At 38.8% G+C, this 22502-nt stretch overlaps 1 protein-coding gene across 3 annotated transcripts in view; it reads left to right on the top strand.

The window, feature by feature from the left end:
* The window catches only part of CTTNBP2 (cortactin binding protein 2), a 188890-nt gene that overhangs the window by 23846 nt on the left and 142542 nt on the right, over positions 1–22502 (top strand). For all 3 annotated transcript variants that reach the window (XM_082632187.1, XM_082632186.1, XM_082632185.1), the window contains exon 2: positions 9795–9902. In XM_082632187.1, the coding sequence (XP_082488313.1) occupies positions 9795–9902 (108 nt within the window). The remainder of the gene's footprint in view (positions 1–9794; positions 9903–22502) is intronic.

Here is a 22502-nt window from a genome sequence, read left to right as displayed (position 1 = left end):
AGGGAAGCCCCCTAGACTGATTTTTTAATTAAAGAAAAGCTAGTTTGAAGAATATTTGTCATTATAACTGCCTCTTATCTAATGATTAAAATTTAAAGGCGTGTTGATGCATTTTGAGTTTATGGCAGCCGAGGACTTAATTTTTTAGTGGATAATTCTTTTTTGAATTTTAGAAATTTATTTCATTTCAAGTTGGTTTACTTATTATGCATTTTATATGTATATTTGGCAGTAATGAGTCAATGGAAACCCAAAGCAGTAGGCTATTTTCGAAAGTGAATGTTTTCACTAAGTTTTGACTATTTAGATTGTTGCTTAGAGACAAGTTTAATTTATAGTTTTCAGCTTAATATGATTTTCAGTGGAGTGCTTTAAATTTAGTTTGTGGTCCTTGTTCTTAGCTGCTTAAATCCTGAAAGCGTCCCGAGTATAAGGCTAAGGTAACAGCTACATTATTCAATAGGGTCATATTAATAGTCTTTGCTGTGAACCATGCCGGAGACCTGGGTTATTTTCAGCGCCTTAGCCAAATGTGATGACTCTTAGACTATATTGCTATTTCTACTCTGAAAATAACTCCTAATGGGTAAGGCACTATGGAAAACAGAAATTTTCCAGCTTTTTATTGTCACCAAAGAATTTAAGAGTGAAAGGAAAATGTAGATCTTTTTAGAACTATGTTTGGGAAGCTGACCAACATTTTTGTCATTCTAGGCTTTTCTGGAGCAACTACTATACAAAAAGTAGATATAAATTTTGTTGTCATGGTGATAGTGACAAGAAAGAACTTGGCCAATTATTTTGTTAAAAATGCACAGTAGTGATGTTAAACAAATTAGCAGCTGGCACCTTGGAAATTGTGTTTCCAGGTGACAGTACTGAACGTAAATGCAATAGAAAGAAACTTTTTAGCCAATTTTGCTAAGCTTTCTTTAAAAAATTAAATTACAGTTAAGCGGCAGCTCTAGAGTATTGAAAGTTTCACAGTATAATTTAGGTAAGAAATATTGTAGATTTAACACACATTACCAAATACATACTGAAGAGACATTGTAACATCTTTGCTGTCCGAAAGTAAAACATTTCAGCGCTAGAACCTCACATGCACCAAGGAATCAAATCAAAGACCATGGTGTCATGAGAGGCACGAAAAATTTGCATTAGGGATCTGGAGAAGAAGAGTCACAGGCAGGATTCCTCGTGGAAAGATCTGGAAACATTCCACAGAAGGATGGAGGACTTGGCCAGGGAGACTGCAGGTAGCTGTGTGTACAAGTGTGGCGGGTTTCGAGGGTACCTTGAGAGGGGGCCTGGGGCAAAGATGAGCATAGAAGTTTCAGTCTCAAGTATGTGCTTTAGAAAAACTGCTTAAAATGTGAAGAAATAGACAAAAATATTCCCCAAAGATCAGAATATAACAGAGTTTATCATGATGCTCCTTACTTTGTTTATTCTTAAATAGGTTATATATTTATGTTTGCATCTGTTTTTTGGACTTTATTATTGTTGCCATCACTGTTATATTTCCCACAGGAGCAATTTTGTTTAGAGAAAAATATTTGCCCTCCTCTATGATTGAATACATGCCTAGGCTAGACTGCCAGTTGGTTTTATCCTCTTGTGTTTCACATAACTTTATGAGGTGAGAAAATGGTTCACAGACTTAGTGCTTAGCCATTTACAAATATCTGCTGTTGATCATATGCACAGCAAGGCCCTGGCTAGGAGAGAGCAGCCTCATCTCTCAAGAAGAGCAGTGTGGGTTTCATTTGTAAAAGCTAAGGTTTCTTAGCACAGTTCCAGGCACATTGTAGATGTTCCACCAGTATTTATTGAATGAAGAAAATGAACACTCACCAAGAGGCTGTGTCATAATTCTTAATGTTGATTGGCTAACTAGAAATTTTACTTCATGTGTTACTAGATTGTGATGAAACTGTTGTCCTGCAGTTTGTAGAATTAACGTTATAGATGTTAGAGGGCTCTTCTTGTTTGAGAGCAATGACCCTGATTCTTATGGTTTTGGGTTTTCATTTTTATATTGTCCCCTTCTAAGCTGCTTTTCTCAATGATATTTCAGATACTTCACAGATTTTCTTTTTTTTTTTTTAATTTTAACTTAATTTCCAACATGGTTAGTTTTCCCTTTAAATTTTCCCTCTTCAAAACAATGGTTGAGGCTGGGGATGCGGAGGTGGAGGGATGGAAATTGCACCCCTCCCATCCCGAATTCTTCTAACATTAGAGTCAAGGCCAAATCACCCACTGGGGTGTGGAGGAGGGGATGGTTGAGAGGGGATCAAGAGGGAGATGCAGGGAGGTTTGGAATCAGGAAAAGGAAGTCGAAGGAAAGATTGGGCAGGAAGGAGGTTTGCAATCGTCTGCGCGTGTCTAGAAATGTGGGACTAGATTTCAGCTCCGAAGGTGCCCAGGAAGGATGGACAGTTTCTCTCCCTTCTTCCCCTGCTTACTTTACCACCTAAGCACCGTCTGATTATTGCTTTAGGAGGAGGCTTTATTTGAATGCACCTGATTGTATTCTTCTCAGTTGGAGCTCCTTTGCAGGACTAATGTAACAGGGAAAAAGGAAACTTGTCTTTGATGATTAGGTAAAGAAATGGAGAACAGTTACAAGAGAGATGATGATAATGATGACATTGAAAGCAGAGGATTTTAAAATTTTTAGTTTGTTAAAATAACTTGCACAAAATAATGCGATCATATTATGAACGCTGTGCACAGTGTAGTGCCATCCATGTAGAAATCCTGGTTTAAGAAAAAAAATTGCTGTCTTGGAATAAATTGTTAGTAAATAACCAAATAGGTTGAACATGGATTTTAAATGTTATTATAGTAATTGCAGTAGAGCCAACATTGTTATGTGGAATGGACACTTGTTTGCAAATGGTTTGGTTTTTACATTTTTGTATTTCATTGAAAAGGCAACAAGGTAATGCCAAAGGCCTGCGTTCTTCTAAAGAAGGACCTTGTAAATGTAAGATCACTTAGTCGCTCATGTCTCAGCTCTTCACTTGAAAATCAGCGTGCTGACCTTTGCCACCTGCAGATAATTGAAGTGATAGTCTTCAATGCATTCTAAGCTCCTTAAAGGACAATTACTGGATCTGGGTGCCAGCTCACGCGTGAAAATGATCCATGTCCCACATAGGGGTGTTGTTAACGTTGAAAAGCTGAGTTACGATGGAAATAGACATTTGCTTTATCTGAGATGTGGTCCTTTTTTTTTTCCAAAGTAAAAATGGAGACTGGGAGGAGATCTAAAAGGAGGAAAAGGGAGGTAGCTGCACTTAATTACCAGAGGCTGCCGCCCCTAACTGAGCCGCGTTTGTGCTTTTCATTCCCATTTTCTCGAACTTGAAATTAATTACATCTATTACCAGGTTTCCTTCCTGACAGTCTGTTTACTTGTTGGTTTTACTTCCTTCTAATACACTGAGTTGCTTGTCTTGCATGACAGACCCCGGGTGGGGGTGGCATGGTTGATTTGAGGTGCGTGGCCATGGAGAGTTGATCCTAAGTTCTCAGCGTGTGGTTTTAAAGGCACACGCCAAGTTGCCCTACTTTAGGTTACTGTAAATGGTTTTTGAAAAATGAATGAAAATGATTGATCAGTTACTTAGCTGCCCCTAGAGTGGGCCGTGACATTGTATCTTAGTAAGACTAGTATATCCCTTTACACATCATTTACATGGTTTGTGTTGTTATACTGAGTGAAAGAGGCATTTTCACACCAAAAGCAGGAGGCATATATGTTAGGTAAAATCATGTAAAGATGTAATACTCTTGCTGTCCTGACACTTCTAGTAGGGTGAGAAAATAGAGTAAATATGGATAAGTAAGTTTAATATAGTGAGGAAATACACAAGGCAGGGCATGATTAATTGTAAATCAACGAATAGAAACGACTCTAAGACTGAATTGAGAAAATGAGAGATTTATGTGTCTGGAAAGACATAAGGAAGTGGGATTCGAGCTGTGTCCTGAAGAAAATGGGATTCAGATGAATTAGAGGAGAAAGGAGGATTAGGAAGAACGAAATTAGAGGTATGCAGCCCTGGTCAGGAAAACTCTTACTTCCCTGTAGAGAGAAATCAGGAGGAATAATCTCAAAGCAAGACATAACTGCAGAGATTTGAAATAGTTTTAGACCATGGAAATACATACTTTTCATCGTGAAAATCCTTATAACTGGCCAAATTCACATTTTAAAAATACCGTAAGGGTTCTTTTTAATTTTTTCATGTTAATGATAGTGTTCAAATTTTGCTTTTTCTCCTTAATCTCAAGATGAGTTTCATTGCTTTTCCCTTCCTTACAGCCTTTTTTATTCATTCCCAAAGCATAAATATTGCTTACACAGAAAGTTCTAAATGCGTTATTAATTATTAGTACCCACTATTAAACTGGGAGGAAAATACATTTCTGTTACTTCTGAGTAAAGAGGCAAAATCAATTTTCTTCAAATATTTCTCAAAGGCTTCAACGAATGACCTAAATTTCCTCAGTCCAGTAATCCAGTTACTCTGATGGTATGTGAAATCAGGACATTTGGTGTCTGGAAGGGATTTTAAAGATCACTTAGTACAACATTCTCTTTTTACTGCTGAGAAACCTGAGATCCAGAGAGATGAAATAAGGTTCTTGCAGTCCATCTGCTTTCTTAGGTACCCCTCCTCCCTCCCTTGTAAATTCCTTGATCAAATGTAGGCACAACCCACTAGATGTGAAACTGGAGGAGATGCTCTTGGTGTCTGTGGGAGAAGCCAGAGAACACGTTTGGCTTTGTGTCTGGTCACTAGATTTTCACCATAGCTGATGTGTTTGGGCAAAGATCTGAGGGACACTTCTGCCACTGTGACTCATAATAACTCCTGAAGGCTTTTATGGTACCCATCAATGTGCTCACCCCATTACTTCCTAAAGGATACAGGTAAGGGTCTTCTGGTACTTTGTGACTGTCGAATTCCTTACATAAACCAGGTATTTTAGATTTGTTTCTTTCAGGAAGAGTGGGGAGGGAGTGATAGTGGAGGAAACTTGGTATTGGCCTATGTTCAGTTCTGGCAATTTAAGATGACAGTTCAGCCAGGTTCTATTTTGTCATCTTCCTCCCTTTCCCTCCCTCTCTCTGAGCCTATAGGAGAATATCCAGAAGAATGCCATCCCCACACCTGCTCCACATAATTCATAGCTGTTGCAGACTGCTGTGTTGAACAGGAAGAGTTTGAGGTTGTCTCTCCTCTTTCATGTATATATGCCCCAAAGAAGTCTTTCTATCTGATGGCCAGACTCTGCGTTAGTTTAAGCTGCCTGTGCCAGATTTTTAAAAATAGGTGTTAAGAAGTGCTTTTCCTAGAGTACTTTTCCTGGCAGACATCAAACATGACAGGCAGAGGAGTGGCCTGTGGAGCTGAAATCTACCAGTTTCTTTTTTTCCCTTTACTTTCTGAGTGCCTTGCTATCACTAAAAAATGAGATTTGGATTTTTCCCTGTTAATTAGGAAAAGCTGTTGCAGTAGTAATAAAGCTTAGTCTCTGAACATGTCTGCTTTGTTTTTTTGGGGGGTGGGGGGGCATGGGTATCATGTTTGCTTAGGTGCCTTTATGGGGATCCTAATTTTTTATGTGAGTGTGGCATTTAGATCTATATAGTCTTGTCTGTTCTTTTGAAAATTAGGTTATCAAGTTAGTCTTTTAAAATATTACATGATTTATCACAAAAAAATGAGAGGATGAGAGGAAACTTTTGTAGGTGATGGATTTGTCTATGGCATAGATTGTGGTGAAGCTTTCCTGGGTATATACTTATCTTTTTTGTGTGTGTGTGTGGTACGCGGGCCTCTCACTGCTGTGGGCTCTCCCGTTGCGGAGCACAGGCTCTGGACGCGCAGGCTCAGCGGCCATGGCTCACGGGCCCAGCCGCTCCGCGGCATGCGGGATCTTCCCGGTCCAGGGCACGAACCCGTGTCCCCTGCATCGGCAGGCGGACTCTCAACAACTGCGCCACCAGGGAAGCCCTATACTTATCTTCAAACTCATCACATTGTATACATTAAATATGTACAGCATTTTTATGTCAATTTTACCTCGAAGTGGTTTAAAAATTATACAAGTTAGAGTAATTATTTTGCTCTTAAACCAAGAAACTTTAATAATGGCTTTTTCTATATCTAAGTACTTTTGTACTATAAGTGTGTCAGGTCAGATAAATGACACCTACTATGAAACAATAATAGAGTTTTTTAATGGGATTTTTGCTTCTGAGCGTCTTAATTTTCCAAAAATACCAAAATGTTTTGAATTTATTTGTAAAATACTCAGAGTCCTAAGACCTGCAACATAATTCATGTACTTTCTTTTATCCTGTTTTACCAGAATAGGGGATGAAAAGATCAAGTATTGGAGAATGACCCTTTGAAAATATTCTTATAATATTTTTATGATTGAAGGCCAGGATTAGAAGTGTCTTTAGTGAGGAAGTGGGGGTGAGACGTAGGGGAGAGAGAAGCAGGCAGACAGATGCACTCTATGTTTAAAATAATACATCACTTTATATATTTTGACGGGAGACAGATTTTTTTTAACGTTCTCTGTAACATAATTTATGGTTTAGCAAGAATCCCTGTAACAGTGTTTCTTTAATGAATTTTCCTTTTTATTGACGGTGATATATTAAAAAATAGAAGTGTTGGTTGCAGGTCACATGTTGTGATGTTGATGATGATGGAACCAGGGCAAGCTCTCCTGACTCTAATGTGAATCAGAATCTTGGCAATGTCTTTCATAATTTATTAGTTTTTAAAATGGAGTGCTTTGCTTATGAAGCTTCAGGGAAACAAGGACAGTAAAATGTACAATTAATTAAAATCTTTAGAACCACCAGCAGCAGCATTAATAAAATGTTACCATCTAATGCACATAAGAATTGCAGCTAACTCTCCCATCTCAGTGGGAAAAACCAGGATAAAAGAGTCTTTCATCATAGTCAGTAAACTGAGTTTATTGGACTTGGGCTGATAGATTTTCAAAGAAATAGGCTCATAGCCAATAGCCCTCCTCCCTACATAAAACATCTGGGTGCTCTCAGCTTTAATAATAACAGTCACCTGCCTTTATTTAGCACTTCATTGACATGTTCTTTTTTTTAAATCGAAGTATAGTTGATTTACAGTGTTATGTTAATTTCTGCTATACAGCAAAGTGATTCAGTTATACATACATACATATATATGTACATATATATGTATATAAATTCTTTTGTTATATTCTTTTCCATTATGGTTTTTCATAAGATACAGAATATAGTTCTCTGAGCTATACACATACAGTAGGACCTTGTTGTTTATTCATTCTATATATAATAGCCCACATCTGCTAATCCCAAAACCTCACTCCATCCCTCCCCCAACCCACTTGCCCTTGGCAACCTCGTCTGTTCTCTGTGTCCGTGAGTCTGTTTCTGTTTCGTAGATAGGTTCATTTGTGTCATATTTTAGATTCCACATATAAATGATATCATATTGTCTTTCTCTTTCTGACTTCACTTAGTATGATGATCTCTAGTTGCATCCATGTTGCTGCAAATGGCATTATTTCATTCTTTTTTATGGCTGAGTAGCATTCCATTGTTTGTATGTACCACATCTTTATCCATTCATCTGTCGATGGACATTTAGGTTGTTTCCATGTCTTGGCTATTGTGAATAGTGCTGCTGTGAACATGGGGGTGCATGTCATTGATAAGTTCTTGTTTAATCCTCACAAGAACTTTGTGGGATAGATGTTGGGATTTCTTTTATATAGATGAGAAAACAGACTCAGATAAGTTACAGAATGCTTCTCCAACTATCATCTTTGGACCAGAACCACCAACAGCAACGGGAGCACACAGAAAGGCAAATTCACAGCCCCACCTCAGAATCAAACTTCAAGGAGGGAGCCCAGCAATCTGTGTTAACAGATTGTTAATCTCCAGGTGATTCTTATGCCTGGATTTGAAAAGAACTGGGTTATAAGACTTACGTGAAACAAGTATGAATGGGAGCAGAATTTAAGCCCTAGTATATTGGACTTTACTATTCACAGAACATCCATAAGTTAACCTTCCAAACAAGGGTCTCCCAGAACTATCCATCCTGTAGGCTTGCTGTAGGTTTTTTTCTTTTTTTCCATCCTTAGCCCCTGCCTTTACAAATAACTGCTCTGTTGAATGTATGTGCAAAAAGAAACAGTTTTAAGAGGAAGATCCTTTTAAAATCTTTCTTTAGAGAGCCAGCTAGCTCTGGTCTCTTTCCCCTTTATACCATCATCTTCTTCCAGAAGGTTCTTTGGAAACTGAGAAGTGACCAGTTCTGGCCATACCTGTTTGGAAGTCCCTGGAATCGTTTATAGGCTTTGCTATGTTTACTTCTGTGTCATCACAATGATAGTACGGTGTCAGATACATAGGTGCTAAACGAGTTCTCATTGGATCATTGATAGAATAGCACTGTTTTCATCTCTAGAATGTTGGCACCATGCTGACAAATCGCAGTACTTGGTTGCAGCTTTGCCGTTTCCTGGTTGTGTGACCTGCCTGCATTATCTGACTCCTGAGTTGTGGTTTCCTAATCCAAAAAATAGAGGGGATGATATCTATCTTATAGGTTAGATTTCGTTCTTTGAGAGTTCTTTGGAAACCACTGGGTGCTAGGCAGATGCGAAGGCATGTTCGGAAACGTCCTGAAGACTGGCTTCTGAGGTCAGGTGTCCTGAGACGTTTGGGGATGAACGTGTGCTCCCCTCCCTCTGATGGTGACTGGGTTTGTCAAATGGGTCTCCACGGAAGGGAGAAGTGGGCTCTGTGCTGTAGAGGAAGCTGGGGCTGTGGACTCACCCAGGCCCGGCTGTGAGCACGCTAGCCCGTCATCTCTCAGCTTCATCTATAAGATGGCTATCAGGAGACCTGCTTGTAAAAGTTGTTGTGAGGAAAGAGGGCACAGTTGGAGACAAGAGAGTTGGGAACCAGACTCGCCTGACCACAGGCCCAGATGACTACATGTGGGTGGCAGGCCAGGCCTCTTAGAAGCACACTACGTGTGCGTGTGTGTGTTTGGTTGGGGGTAGCACAGAGCATGCTTCTTCTAAAGGGGCAGCTGCTACTTGGCTCTACGGCTTATTACCCTGTGGGAATGTGAATCTGGGGTTACCCGGTCATCTGAGTTTTGAGGGGAAGCCAGCGGTCTGGATCTTTGGGTGACATCTTTAGATTTTCTTAGCACTGACTGAATAAAACAAAACACTTTGTGGCCCAAGTAACACACATCTGTGGGCCAGATTTGGCTGTAGGCTGCTAGCTGGTGGCCTCTGCTGCAGAGTGTTCTATAAACATGACCCGTTATTATTGGAAGTCTTGGAATTTATAATAACCTCACAGGAGCCTTTATGTTGGGGCCCTTCGAGCAATACGTTCGTGCTCTCTTTGCTACCCTCGCAACTTCTCCCCAACACACACTGGGCCTGTTTTGATACAAACTCCAGGGACTTAAAATTTGTATTGCACAGTATAATTTGAAGAGATCCTGAAGCCAGGTGGGTAGGCAGGCTGGGAAAATAGATCTCCTTAGTGGAGATATTTGGGATATTCACACTGTGGTTTTTACCTCTCCTCCTAGAAGGTCAGACCGTGGATTGCTGCCAAACGGGGCCCCTCGGGTTTGCTGAGCCACTGGGATAAAAATGGTCCATTGCATACCTTTAGGAAGTTTTTTCATTTTTTAAAATTTGTGTTACAGAAAAAAGACTTTGATGTGGACAACCTCAGTAAATCAGAGCTTCGGATGCTCCTCAGCGTGATGGAAGGGGAGCTGGAGGCCAGAGACCTTGTCATCGAGGCCCTGCGGGTAAGAACCTTCTAGGGCCGAGTCCCATTTCTGTATCATTTTCTTTTCTCAAATGGCCGGTGGCGAAGCTGCTGCTTCTTAATTTTTGAGTCATATAGATTTAAAATGTTACATCAGGTTAAAATGTGCCCCTTACCCCAAATACCAACCCATAACCTTGATAAGCCCAAACGCACACTGAGGTCAGATGGTCATTGAAAGGAGGGGGAATGATTCTAAACCGTTTAATTTGAGGAACTTGAGAATTAAGCTGTATTGCTTCTGAAATTCTTTTATGTTTCCCATATGTATTTGGTTAAAGACATAAGTTCTCAGAAAATTGGTAGCTTGGTATCCTAAACATATGTGAGGCCAGTGAGGAAAAACTAAGAGAATCATTTATAAAAGAAATTGCTGATAATAGAGGTTTTTTCCTTCCTGTATAAATTATGATTTCTTATTTTCAGAGACTCTTGAGTTAAAAACTAAATGTTTATATGTACATAATGTATCTTCAAATAGTTTTATTACTTTTTTCATCTGATCTTACAGTAGTTTTTAACTTTACATAATTTGCAAAGAATTATCTTCCAGTATATTAGAATACCTTAGTAAAGTTTTGTTTCCTTAAAAGTTATGTTAGAAAATTCTACATCAAGAAAGGTTAGGGCTTCCCTGGTGGCGCAGTGGTTGAGAGTCCGCCTGCCGATGCAGGGGACGTGGGTTCGTGCCCCGGTCTGGGAGGATCCCACATGCCACGGAGCGGCTGGGCCTGTGAGCCATGGCCGCTGAGCCTGCGCCTCCAGAGCCTGTCGGGAGAGGCCACAACAGTGAGAGGCCTGCGTACCACACACACAAAAAAGGAAAGCTTAACTGGTCACTCCCAAGATTGCTCTTGTTTTGGTATGTGAGCCAAACTTAAGGTTTTATTTTTCTCTTTTATATTTAATACTTTGTATGTAATCAGGTGTTTCCTGACTCTTGGTCATTTGACCAAGAGGGGTATATTTATTACACAGGAAGTATGGATTTATTTTTTTCACCAGGGAATATTTCCTCAAACTTTGTCTTAGGGAGTTTATTTTAACAAGTGAAACTCTGTGGAATGTATCAGTAAAAACAAGGTTGCCCCTATGGGTGCTAATATGGTGGGGAAAGAGATAACGGTGGACGGTCAGACATAATGGAGATGGTGGACATGCTGAGAATCCAGTGGGGCAAGGGGCAACAGTTCCTGAAATAATGAGTTAAGTACATTTTCACAACCTGGAAATTGGTATAGTGGGGATAATAATTATTCTTCAATCTGATGACAGAGAATGATGGCCTCAGAAAAAGTGGAGTGTGATTATACCACCTCCATGCCAGTGATGAATTGAGGGTGTTGCTTTTTGAAGGATAAGAATTGCTAAGTAGACTTGTACACAGTTTGATAGTGAGAGGAATTCTTCCTGTTTCACTTTTGGGACATTTGCACTGTTTGCCAGTGTATATTTTCTTGAATGAACTTTGGGGGAGACAGGCTAAGGCAGTGCATCACTCAGATCTGAGACCCTCAGCCCAAGGAGAGAACAAGGCAACAGTCACCTGTGAGGCCAGTAGTGTAGCTTCTTGAGACCAAAGAGATGTGGGGGCTTCAGTTCTCCCTTAGGTATTTCTCTGTCCCTCTCTATTCACCTGTAAAAGGCATCAGCACCGTGGCATTTCCCTCTGCTCACACAAATGTTGGAGCATTTAGCAGAGTCTGTGTTTTTATGTATCACCTTAGCAACCACATGTATTTCCCATTTTTACTTAATTGTGATACTTTCAAACTTCAGCAGAGGTAAAGGCTTGCTAATGATCAGGGCTTGCCGAACTGAAAGTTTTTCATAGAATCAAAGCATGTTGGAGCTGCAAGGAGCCTTAGGTGATATTCTAGGTCAGGATTTGCATATCTATCAGACCTAGGTTTTCATTTTCATAAAATACTTTGTATTACCCTTTTACTACGCTGAAATGAAATTATGGAAAATTGCATATGTAAGTAGGCTATGTTAAAAATAACTAATACATTGCCCTAATTGTGATAAAAAGTAACAGGAGAGTAATTTATAATAAAATATTAGGTGTTTCAACATATAACTGCTCAGGCATGACTATAGTGGAAGACATGATAAAATAGATGGCTGTTCCCACCTATTCTCATAACATTGACATGAGTGCAATTGTTGAAAAGAATCCTGATCCACACATGCCATGTCATTGACTTGGATACAGGGAGCAGATTTACTATTGGTGAGGTGATTTTTCTGAAATGGTGAATGACACTTGGTAAAGTTCCCAACAAAAGCAGACATTTACATGACAGTTGAATGGCTGAAAAATTTAGTGTTCATTAAAACTGAATTAAAACAACTTGTTTATGTGTGGAAAGAAGTTACTCTTTAGGCTCAGATAGTCATACTGAAGGTTCTAATGAAAGGAATGAGCTGAGGGACATTTGAAAATTCTGGGGACTTGGGACAGTTCCTGAATGTGTAGCAAACCCCTAGCCCTGCTCCCTAAGTGCCAGTCACTGTGAAAACTAATTGTTCTTGCTTATTTCCAAGACATCTAGGGTACTGCCCCTGTGAAGGACCACTGGCCGGTACCAGTCTCTTTTATTTATAGACTGAAATCAAACAAATAATAAGCCCAAAGAGATTGAGACTTCTCAGGTTGAAAATGTGGCATGCCAGAACTTGGCATGTTTGGAGATTCTTAAAGCCTTTCGTCCCTTTTTAAAATTGAGAATTGTGGTTGATTTGTTTAGATCATTACATTTTTAGGAGTAGGTAATAATGTCATTTTCATATACCTGTCATAGCTGTGATAGACTCACTGTGGTGATTTACTGATTGACTATTCCCTTGGGGGCATTAGTTGGAACTGGTGAAACTAGTGAAATATTTACTTGGGTCTAGATGTGTCCTTTAGTTACCTTTTCCTTTAACAGTAGAATATAATTTAGTGACTGGCTAGTGCCCCAGAAAGAAATTGGGAAGGAGAGAGAATGTGAAACTTTTATTTTTACTTCATATTATAAGATAAACTTATTCCTAAATTAAAAGTCAAAATCTAAATTAGTAAACAGTGTTCAGTTGGGAGAAGTACATTTTGTTTCAAGAATAAGTCGAAAGTACTTTCTCAGTATAGTAAAGATTTTTGAATTTAATATGTAAATTGTGATTTTTTTTTTTGAGATACAAGATGCCTAATCTGTGCCCTGAATTTTATTAAAATTTAGAAATGATTTGTGTTGTGAGGCATTCAAATTCTTTAGAATTTTAGAAACTTTAAAAAGGTATTTCAGACCAAGCTATTTTACTTTTTTAATCATGTTATCCTGATGCTCTTGATTGTCAGGTTACCATGAAAGTTGCATAGATCATTGAATTAATGGCCATAGACTTGTCAGGACAATCCATAAATATGATTTTGGGGGAAGGGTGTTAGGAAATTACAGTATATATTTTGGTACTTTTACTGTTTTCAGATGTTTAAGGTAAAAATATTTCTCAGTAAGTTTATGACTTTATAACAGATATAATATTCAAGACATTAATTTTCATTGGGGGGAAATTATATTTTAAAAAGAGCAATATTAATGGAAAATCTGAATTGCATAAAGCTGCTTAAATGTAATTGTTTTAATTTCATCGCATAAGAAATATTTTGTTTCTCAATGATTTCCCTCTCATTCACATAAAGTAGGAATAAATTGTTGAATGAATATATTCTATATCAAATAAAATCTAGAAAGTAGTTTGGAGTTTAATAAAGAATGTGTGCAACAAGAAGCAGCTATATTTTCTGAAAACCAAGATAGACACAGAGGCTTTTGAATCAAATTTAATCAAATGTTCAAGATATGAATATACAACTTAATCCAGAAATCATTATTTCAATGCTCAATGTTTAGTTTGTGGAATCCTCTGGCCCTCACTCCCTTTTCCCTCTTGCTACTAGTATTTTTACCAGCGTCTTACTCAAAGGGGAGACAAAGGCAGGAAGATGAAAATGCTGTAATTATAAAATTTTAAGAGTTAAAATTGTTTTAGCCTCCATTTTTACAGGGTCTAGCCCGCTATCATTAGCATGAGTTTATGTAAATATTATATCATTGAAACAATGAATTCCTTGGGCAGGTAGCTCCAGATTGGCCTTCTTTTTCCATTTGGATTAGGTAACTGAGAATTAACACTATTAACAGACATGACAGTTCTTCATCCTAACCAGTAGTCCCTATAGAGTGACCGTATAATCCAGATTTTCAAGTCTTATTCACACTGAAACTTTAAGAAGTTAGCCAGTTTAACATTTCCTCAGATAGAAAGCATTTGTAGCCCTTGTATCATAGGGGATATCAGATTTTAGAATTGACTTGTGCAAGCAGCTGCAACAAAGAGACCCAAAGTATAATAGATTAAATAAGTAGTTCATTTCTCACATACCATTCTGGAGATGATTGATCTCTGCTGGAGGGGCAGCTCTGTGCCAAGTGGTCTTCAGCTACCCCAGGTGGCTTATTGCTCTCCTTAGGGAATTAGCGTCCTCTGTACGGTTGAAACTTGGTCAATGCCACCTCCACATCCCAACCTACGGTGAAGGGTGGGGGCAAGGGTGGAAATGAAGGAGAAGCAGCTTCCTGTAAGCAGCGCACACATGTGCATTGGTGAGAACTTTTGTGGACGCACCTAGCTGCATAGGAAACCGGGAAATGTCACCCGCTGGCTGGCTACAGGCTAGTGCTGTGGAGGAAGGGAGGAGCTTAGAGGACCCCTAACAACCTAATACAGCCCATTATCTTGGTGTAATGTTACCGTATACAGTGTCGTGGGATATGGCACAAGAAGGTCCTTCTTTCTCCTTCCCTCAGTAAATATTTGTTAAATGCCTACTTTGTACCAGGCACAGAAAGTTTGAACTGAATGTCAGTGGAGCTTTATTACAATGCCAAGATTATTCCCATTTAGAAAATTCTTGTATCTTGACTTTATATACTTAAAATTAATTGTTCTGAGTAGTGTCATTTGGGCCTAAGTTATACTTTCTCAGGCGGTGACTCAGTATGTATTTTGCCTAGAATATCTTCCTTTCTGAAAACCTGACCTTTCCATTGGGTTCAAAACAATTAAAAAAAATTTTTTTTAACAGTTTTATTTATTTATTTTTTTATTAGTTTCTGCTTTATAACAAAGTGAATCAGTCCTACATATACATCTGTTCCCACATCCCTTCCCTCATGCATCTCGTTTTAAAGCAGGGTTTTCCCGCCCTCGGCACGATCGACACTCGGGGCCGGTGTTTGTTGCTGCTGTTGTTGCAGGGAGGGGGCTATCTTCTGCACTGCAGGACGCTTTGTAGCCTCCCTGGCCTCTGTGTGCTCACTATATGCCAGCAGCACCTCCCTAGTTGTGACAGCCAAAAAGGTCTCCAAATCACCCCCATTTGGGAAACACTGCTATAAAGTAATACTGGTTAAGGAAATGCCACTTTCAAAACTATATATGCTGAAACACATGTAAGAACTTTAATGATTCAAATATATTTTATGATGCAGTGATTTTCCTGTGAAATATTTTTTCTCAAAGCTAAAAATTAATCTGAAAATGCCATTTTAACAAATTTCATGACTCTTTCAAAACACGCCACATATTTAAAATTGCATTATAGTTTCTTAAACAGAACTTAAATGTTTTATTTTTAAAATTCAAAAACCTTTATGGCTGTATGGCTCAGTGCTGGAAACTTTACGTAGAACAAAGTCAATCTTTTTAAATAAAATGAAAGCATTAAATAGAATAATGTTTCCACTCATTTTGAAAGCAGCTGCAAGTATACTACAGAGTATTGTGAGGGTTTTCCTCATATGACTTGTCTGCTAAATAATGATAAAAGAATAACATTCTGGTTTCAGCTAAGTAAAACACGCAGGCTTTTGTATTTCAAAATTCTCCTGTGATTGCAGGCAATTGACTGACCAAACGTACCCTTTTTTGTGCTGTTTATTTTAATTAACGAATGAATTTGCTGAGCAGAGCTGAATTCGTGAAACATAAATTGTTTTCTTCCCCGTCTGCTGAGATAACGCCTTTGTTCTATGTCTAGAAAAAGGAAGAGAGTTGACCAGACGTTGTGTTTTTTCTGCAAGCAAATGAGTTTTTCATAATATACAATAGCTGATGATTTTTAAATAGCATTGTATTTGGACTAGTAGGGCAAACAGGAAATATCAATTTTGATTTTTCGGAGAGACTTTATTTTCCCTGTTGAATATTTGCTATTAGTGAAGGAAAAAAATAGAAGAATATCAGGCAAAATACTGCTTTCTTTTTAATATTAGGGGTAGGGAATGAAGAGGTACAAACTATTAGGTATAAAATAAGCTACAAGGATATATTGTACAACACAACAGGGGATATAGTCAATATTTTGTAATAACTATAAATGGAGTATAACCTTTAAAAATTGTGAATCACTGTATCGTACTTATAGACTATTGTACAGCAACGGCACTTCAATAAAAAAATAATATAAATGGAATCATATGGTAAAAAAAAATGAAGGTAATGATGCCATGAAAGCAAAGCGTTTATCACCACCATTTAATACGCAACTGACGTCACTCAAGTAACATTTTCTTCCTGATTATTAATAAATCAGTAGGATATCTGTGAGAACAAACGAAAGATGAAGGTTTCCCAGCTCAGTGATGTACCATTTGATCCACACTGGGTGCAGGATAGGTTCAGGGTTACAAATGGTATGAAACCAGGTATGTACTTTTGTACACTTTGAAGATTATCATAATTTGTGGGATTGTCAGTTCAGTTAACCGTTACTTTAGGATTAGTTCCCTGTGATCTGAAAATAAAAGGTGTTCCTTTGAGGCATTCTGTTAATATTTCAGCCATCTCATCTTAACCCTCAGTGGCTAAGCTACAAGTCATGGGTTCTTGTGGGAATTTCCTTTGCCACATATATGACTAATTCTATCTTGATTATAAGAAGAAACAAGGGTCTAAAGCAGTACCCAAAGTTCTACCCTCCTTCTCTTTGGTTGTGGTTACTTTGGGAAGAAAAGAGGTTTCAGGTTCTGCTTTTCAGTTTTCTGAGTCAAAATATAAATAGTTATTGAACAAATAAGAAAGGAAAGGCTATATCCCATATTTCAAATGTAGTTGGACAGGGTGGGAAAAGGTGAGGGGATCCAGCATCCATTTCTTCAGCAAATGTTTATTGTCTTCAGACATGTCCTGGGCTTCGAGGGTCGTGACCAAGGGGTATGCTTTCTTTCTCATGGATCTTAGAGTCTAGTGGGAGAGATTGACATTAAACCAATAAACACAATATCTAAGTACAAATTATGATTATGAAAGAAAAGGAAAGAATGTTACGAGATTCAGGGTAGCTTATATTGGGTCAGAAAAGACTTCCCTGTGGAAGTGCCGCTCCCTGAGACTTGAAGGAGGGATATCCTGAGCCCAGTTGGAAGAAGGGTGTTGAGGCAAAGGGAGCGGCACATTCAAAGGCCCTTGGAGAGGAAGGAGCTTGATACTTGATAGGAACTTCAGGAAATCAGAGAGCAAGCAAGAGTGGCACAAGATCAGATGCAGATGGTGGCTGGGGCCAGACCATGCTGGAGGGTGAAGGCTGTGGAAAGGCTGGATTTCATCCTACATCAGGTGGTCAGCTGTTGATGTGTTTAAGCTGGAGAATCCCAGTGATTTGATGTGCTGTTAGAGTCACCTTTTAAGAAAATGCAAAATTATAGTGTTTTCTATTTTTTGTATCAGAAGTTTAATTTATTAAATGTAAATATTTTTAGCTTATCACCACTTTCAAGGGAAAAATTACAAAGAACACCCTAGCTGCTGGGCAGACAAAAGTTTGTAGGAGAGCCATAGTAAAGAGGTAGAATGTCACAGTGGTTGTCTTAGAAATGAATATCTCAGATGCTTCCAAATATTGCCCTTGAAGAGGGCATGGAAAATGTGCTTCCTCATCACTTTTGTCACCTAGCAATGAACAGTGGTTTTCTTCAAACGGTTATGATGAGCTGATTATGGTTTTTAGTTAAGGTCTTGTGTACCTAAGATAAGATTGATAAGGTAAATCCTCCACTTGAAATTTTTTGAAAGGCAAAATTCTCTCTTCAGTAGTATTTTTTTCCCCAATCCAGTTCTCCTCAGTTCAGCTTAGATTTTTAAATTAAATGAATTTTTTTGGTTAAAAGACCTCTTCTTTCATAACTTAGGTCTTTAGAAATTTACAGTAATCTTATCTGTTATAAAATCAAATTCCTTTTCAGCTTTTTCACAGAGGGTTGGGAAAAGTAGCAGAAGATTGCTTCACGTAGTGCTAAAGATGAGATGGCAAGAATGTAAAATACATTTCAACGCGGTCGGAATTTGTTCTGCTCCAGGACATCTATGTTGGCCTATTTTAAGTGGACCATTACAGGGCTTATGCTCACATAATTACCCCTTACAAAAATAAAATGCTAAAGCCGACAAACTCTCCAGCAGCCCCGACCCCTTCTCTTGACATTCTTCCATGGAAAATAGACCGTGGACAGAGTCTTCTCTTGGTGTCAGGCACTGCACTAGGCACCTTACCTGTATTAAAGTGGAGTTGCATCTCCTGTGGGCATTAGGTTTTAATGGCTAAAATAATGCAGATAGTAAGCCCTTGGGAAGCTCTTAACTTACCAGTAAAGTACATGAGACATAGTTTTGTATATACAAGCCTGAGTAGTAATTTTTATGCACAGCATAGGTTGATTCTCACCAAGTTAGAAGGAAAGGACCATCTGTGTACTGGTGTCTGGGCATTGCAGCTCTCCTCCCTTTAACGAAGACTCTAAATCCCTAGGTAAATGGGGTTGGGTGGGTGCTTTAGTAGCACATCTCTCTGGCCTTAATGCAAAGTCATAGGTTTGTCTGAATTCTAAGGATTAAACAAGGTAATATGCTATCAGCACCTAGCAAAGGATCTGGCACATAATAGGTGCTTGAAAAAAGTATTTGCATTTGAATCTCAATCTGTGTTGGTAGAAAATATTTTCCCCTGCACTTTCTCCTCCTCCTCACACTTTGAAAGTTATAGGACAGACCTTGGTCACCTGCTTCCTATCTAATAAAGTGAGCATTGCTTCTTATTTCTTAGGGTAGAACTCTCACTCCTCAAGTCAGAATTGGCCAGATGGAAACTAACGCTAATCTAGGCTACTAATTTATCCTTGCAGCCCCTAAGGCAGGCAGGAAAATAAGCAGTGGTAGGAAATCAGATGGATATTTTGAAGGATCAGACCACAGGCTGAAAAGAGGTAGAGTCAGCATCATTTCTGGGGGCTCCTGTGGTGGCTGTATGGGTCCTGAGTGAAGAGAAATGACTTGTCAGGTATTGCCCAGATAACATTTTCGAAAGTAAAATTATCCCCTGCCAAAAGAGGGCTTAGCAATATTGGAAATTCCTAAAGTGTTTTGGGAATAGGATAATACGTACTGTTAATTTTTTTTTTTTTTTTTTTTTTTTTTTTTTTTTTTGCTGTACGCGGGCCTCTCACTGCTGTGGCCTCTCCCGTTGCGGAGCACAGGCTCCGGACACACAGGCTCCGCGGCCATGGCTCGCGGGCCCAGCCGCTCCGCGGCATGTGGGATCTTCCGGGATCGGGGCACGAACCCGTGTCCCCTGCATCGGCAGGCGGACTCTCAACCACTGCGCCACCAGGGAAGCCCTGTTAATTATTTTTAAAAGTGACGTTTTAAGTGTATAGAAATGGTGGGATAACAGTTAGACCTATGAACCATTATAAATACTTATCCTGCAGCTTGTCAGTCTGTTTCCCACATCTTCATATTTAGGCAACATACTCTTTTTTATGTTAAATCTTTGATTTTCGGTGGCATTGCTTTAAACTTGGCATGAATCATTCTGTTTACAGCCACCTTTGTTCGTGGCCATCTAAAAGTGAAGAGGAGGGAGATGGCTCAGTCCTTTCAAACTATCGTGTGATATCACTTATAGGTGATCCATCTAAAAATGGATACAAATGAACTAACTTACAAAACAGAAACAGAATCACAGATTTAGAAAACAAACTTATGGCTACCAAAGGGGAAAGGTGGGAGGGGGTGAGGCATAAACCAGGAGGTGGAAATTAGCAGGCATACCCTTCCATAGAGAAAATAGGTAATCGATAAGGAACTACTGTATAGCACATAGAACTCGACTCAACACACTGTCATCACCGGAAGAGAATATAAGACTGGTAAGAGTCTGAAAAAGAATATATAGATGTCTCTCTCTGTAAGTGAATCAAGGGGATGTACACCAGAAAGAAACACAGCATTGTAAATCAGCTATACTCCACTATAAAAATAAATTACAAAAAAAAATCCTTTCAAACTAAAACAATTTCTTTTCTACAACCTCCTTCCTTCACCCCATGATTGTGGTCTAGGCAGTAGGCAAACTGAAATCAGAAAAAGGGTCAATTCCATTTGACTCATGCTTCCAAGGAATCCTGAGGTTTGCTGCAGTTTCCAGCAGGCAGAATTTGGAGCAGGACATGGGGATGGAATGGAACTTAACATTATTGAGTTTTTATTATGTGCTGGGCACTTCACATACATTATCTCCTGTCATCTGTATGAAATCGCTTAATCAGTTATAGTTGCCCAGTTTAGGAATAGAGAAACAGCCTCTGAGAATCAATAAGCCATTTTCTCTGACTCCTAACCTTGGCTCTCACCATGCCTCTGCTTCAAAGGAAACATTAATGACACTAATCATTTTCCTAGAGCTGGAAGTTGTCATTCTTGGAATCTTTAAATGCTGTGAATTCCCAGAACATTTCCCACACACCTGTAGTCAATTGTAAATATCAAAAGCTGCACAGAAATTGAAACTACACAGAAATTGTTGTTGCGAAGTCTTCTGTTTAATCAAGTGCTGTTCCCTCACAACTGACTGCAGGTAATTATAAACAGAAGTAAATGCGGCAAGACTTCTAAGATCTTATTGAATGGCAATTATGAAAATATAGAAGAGCATCATTGATTTTTTTTGAAATGTTTTCTTCTTCTCACTAATTATCACACCAAGTACAGAAAAGTTCTGTAATAAGGATATTCTTATCTTCTGGAGCATGTGTGAATGCTGCATGACCCAGATTTAAGGCAATGGAGATTTCTGAAACAGACAAAGATGCAGTAGCTAAGGAACTGCTAATTCTATCCTGATATCTTCCCGCATTTCAGTCAATGTTAAATCTGTCTCTTGTGGTTACATTTCATTTTTTGATATTTTTTTTCTCTATTTGATCAACTTGTTTTTCTTTTTTCATTTGCATCTGAAAAAAATGGCAGGAGGTAAATTGAGCCTTTAAATAGGAATTTAGTTTGGTTTCCATGAAAGGCTGTTGTACTGATTTCCTTGAGTAATATAATCCTTTGATTTTTTTTTCCAATTAATAGAAGTTGCAGGGAATTCATGAGGATGGGTTATGTAGCCAGGTATTGATAGGTTCACTACCAGTGAAGAGTGTAATATTCTTAATAACTAATATATTAAAATACAGATGTATCATTGTCCCTGTTAAAAAGTTTAGATTTCCTTTCACAAAGGCTAAATCAACAGCATCTAATAGTTTTAGATTTATTTTAAATAAACCTCTAAATAATCCCTAAAAATTAGAATTGACAATGATTTTCTTTTCTTTTCTTTTCTTTTCTTTTTTTTTTTGTGGTACACGGGCCTCTCACAGTTGCGGCCTCTCCCGTTGCGGAGCACAGGCTCCGGACGCGCAGGCTCAGCAGCCCCGCGGCACGTGGGATCCTCCCAGACCGGGGCACGAACCCGCGTCCCCTGCATCGGCAGGCGGACTCTCAACCACTGCACCACCAGGGAAGCCCTGACAATGATTTTCTATTAATGTCTCTCTCTCCATAAGTGCCTGGGGTAAAATCTTTCATAGACATTCTGAAAAGTGCATTGGGCTTCCTTCTGTAGTGTCTTGACAAAATAGTGAGACCTCACTGGTGGAGTTCAGAAGAAACCTTCCATCATCTCTGCTTGGTTAGATCCATGCATTTTGTGCCTGTTTGGGGAATGGTAATACGATGGGAGTTTGGTTTGAAGGAATGGTAGGTCGGACAATTAATGGAAGGACGTCAGAAACCCTTAACGGGAATTGTTAATACGTTAACTTCTTAATAAGTTTAAATGTCAAACAGTTGCCTATTGAGATTAACTGTAGGCTCTGAGGTAGGAAAGGATATGATAAATGCAGTGTCTAAGGGACATTATGTTAACCACTTTTGGAAGTAGATTGACAGAAAGAGGGAGAGAAGTTATCTGAGGAAGCAATTACAATTGATATTTATTAAAGTATGGGTTCTGTAAAACGCTGAATTTTAGGTTATGGCTCTAAATGTAGCTGAAACGCTGTTGAGTATTAAAGGGACTTGAATAGATGGAGAAGAGATTGAATAAAAAAAAACTCTTCCAGCATAATAGAGCATTATTTTCTAACTTGTGACAGCAACCAGTTATTTCTAAAGCAATTTCAGTGTCAGGGTATAAACCTTTTTT

Source organism: Mesoplodon mirus (assembly GCF_964341445.2).
Source record: "Mesoplodon mirus genome assembly, chromosome: 9".
In the NCBI taxonomy this organism is placed as follows: domain Eukaryota; kingdom Metazoa; phylum Chordata; class Mammalia; order Artiodactyla; family Ziphiidae; genus Mesoplodon; species Mesoplodon mirus.
The sequence above is the reverse complement of the archived record's forward strand: the minus strand, read 5'-3'. Positions and strand labels throughout refer to the sequence as shown.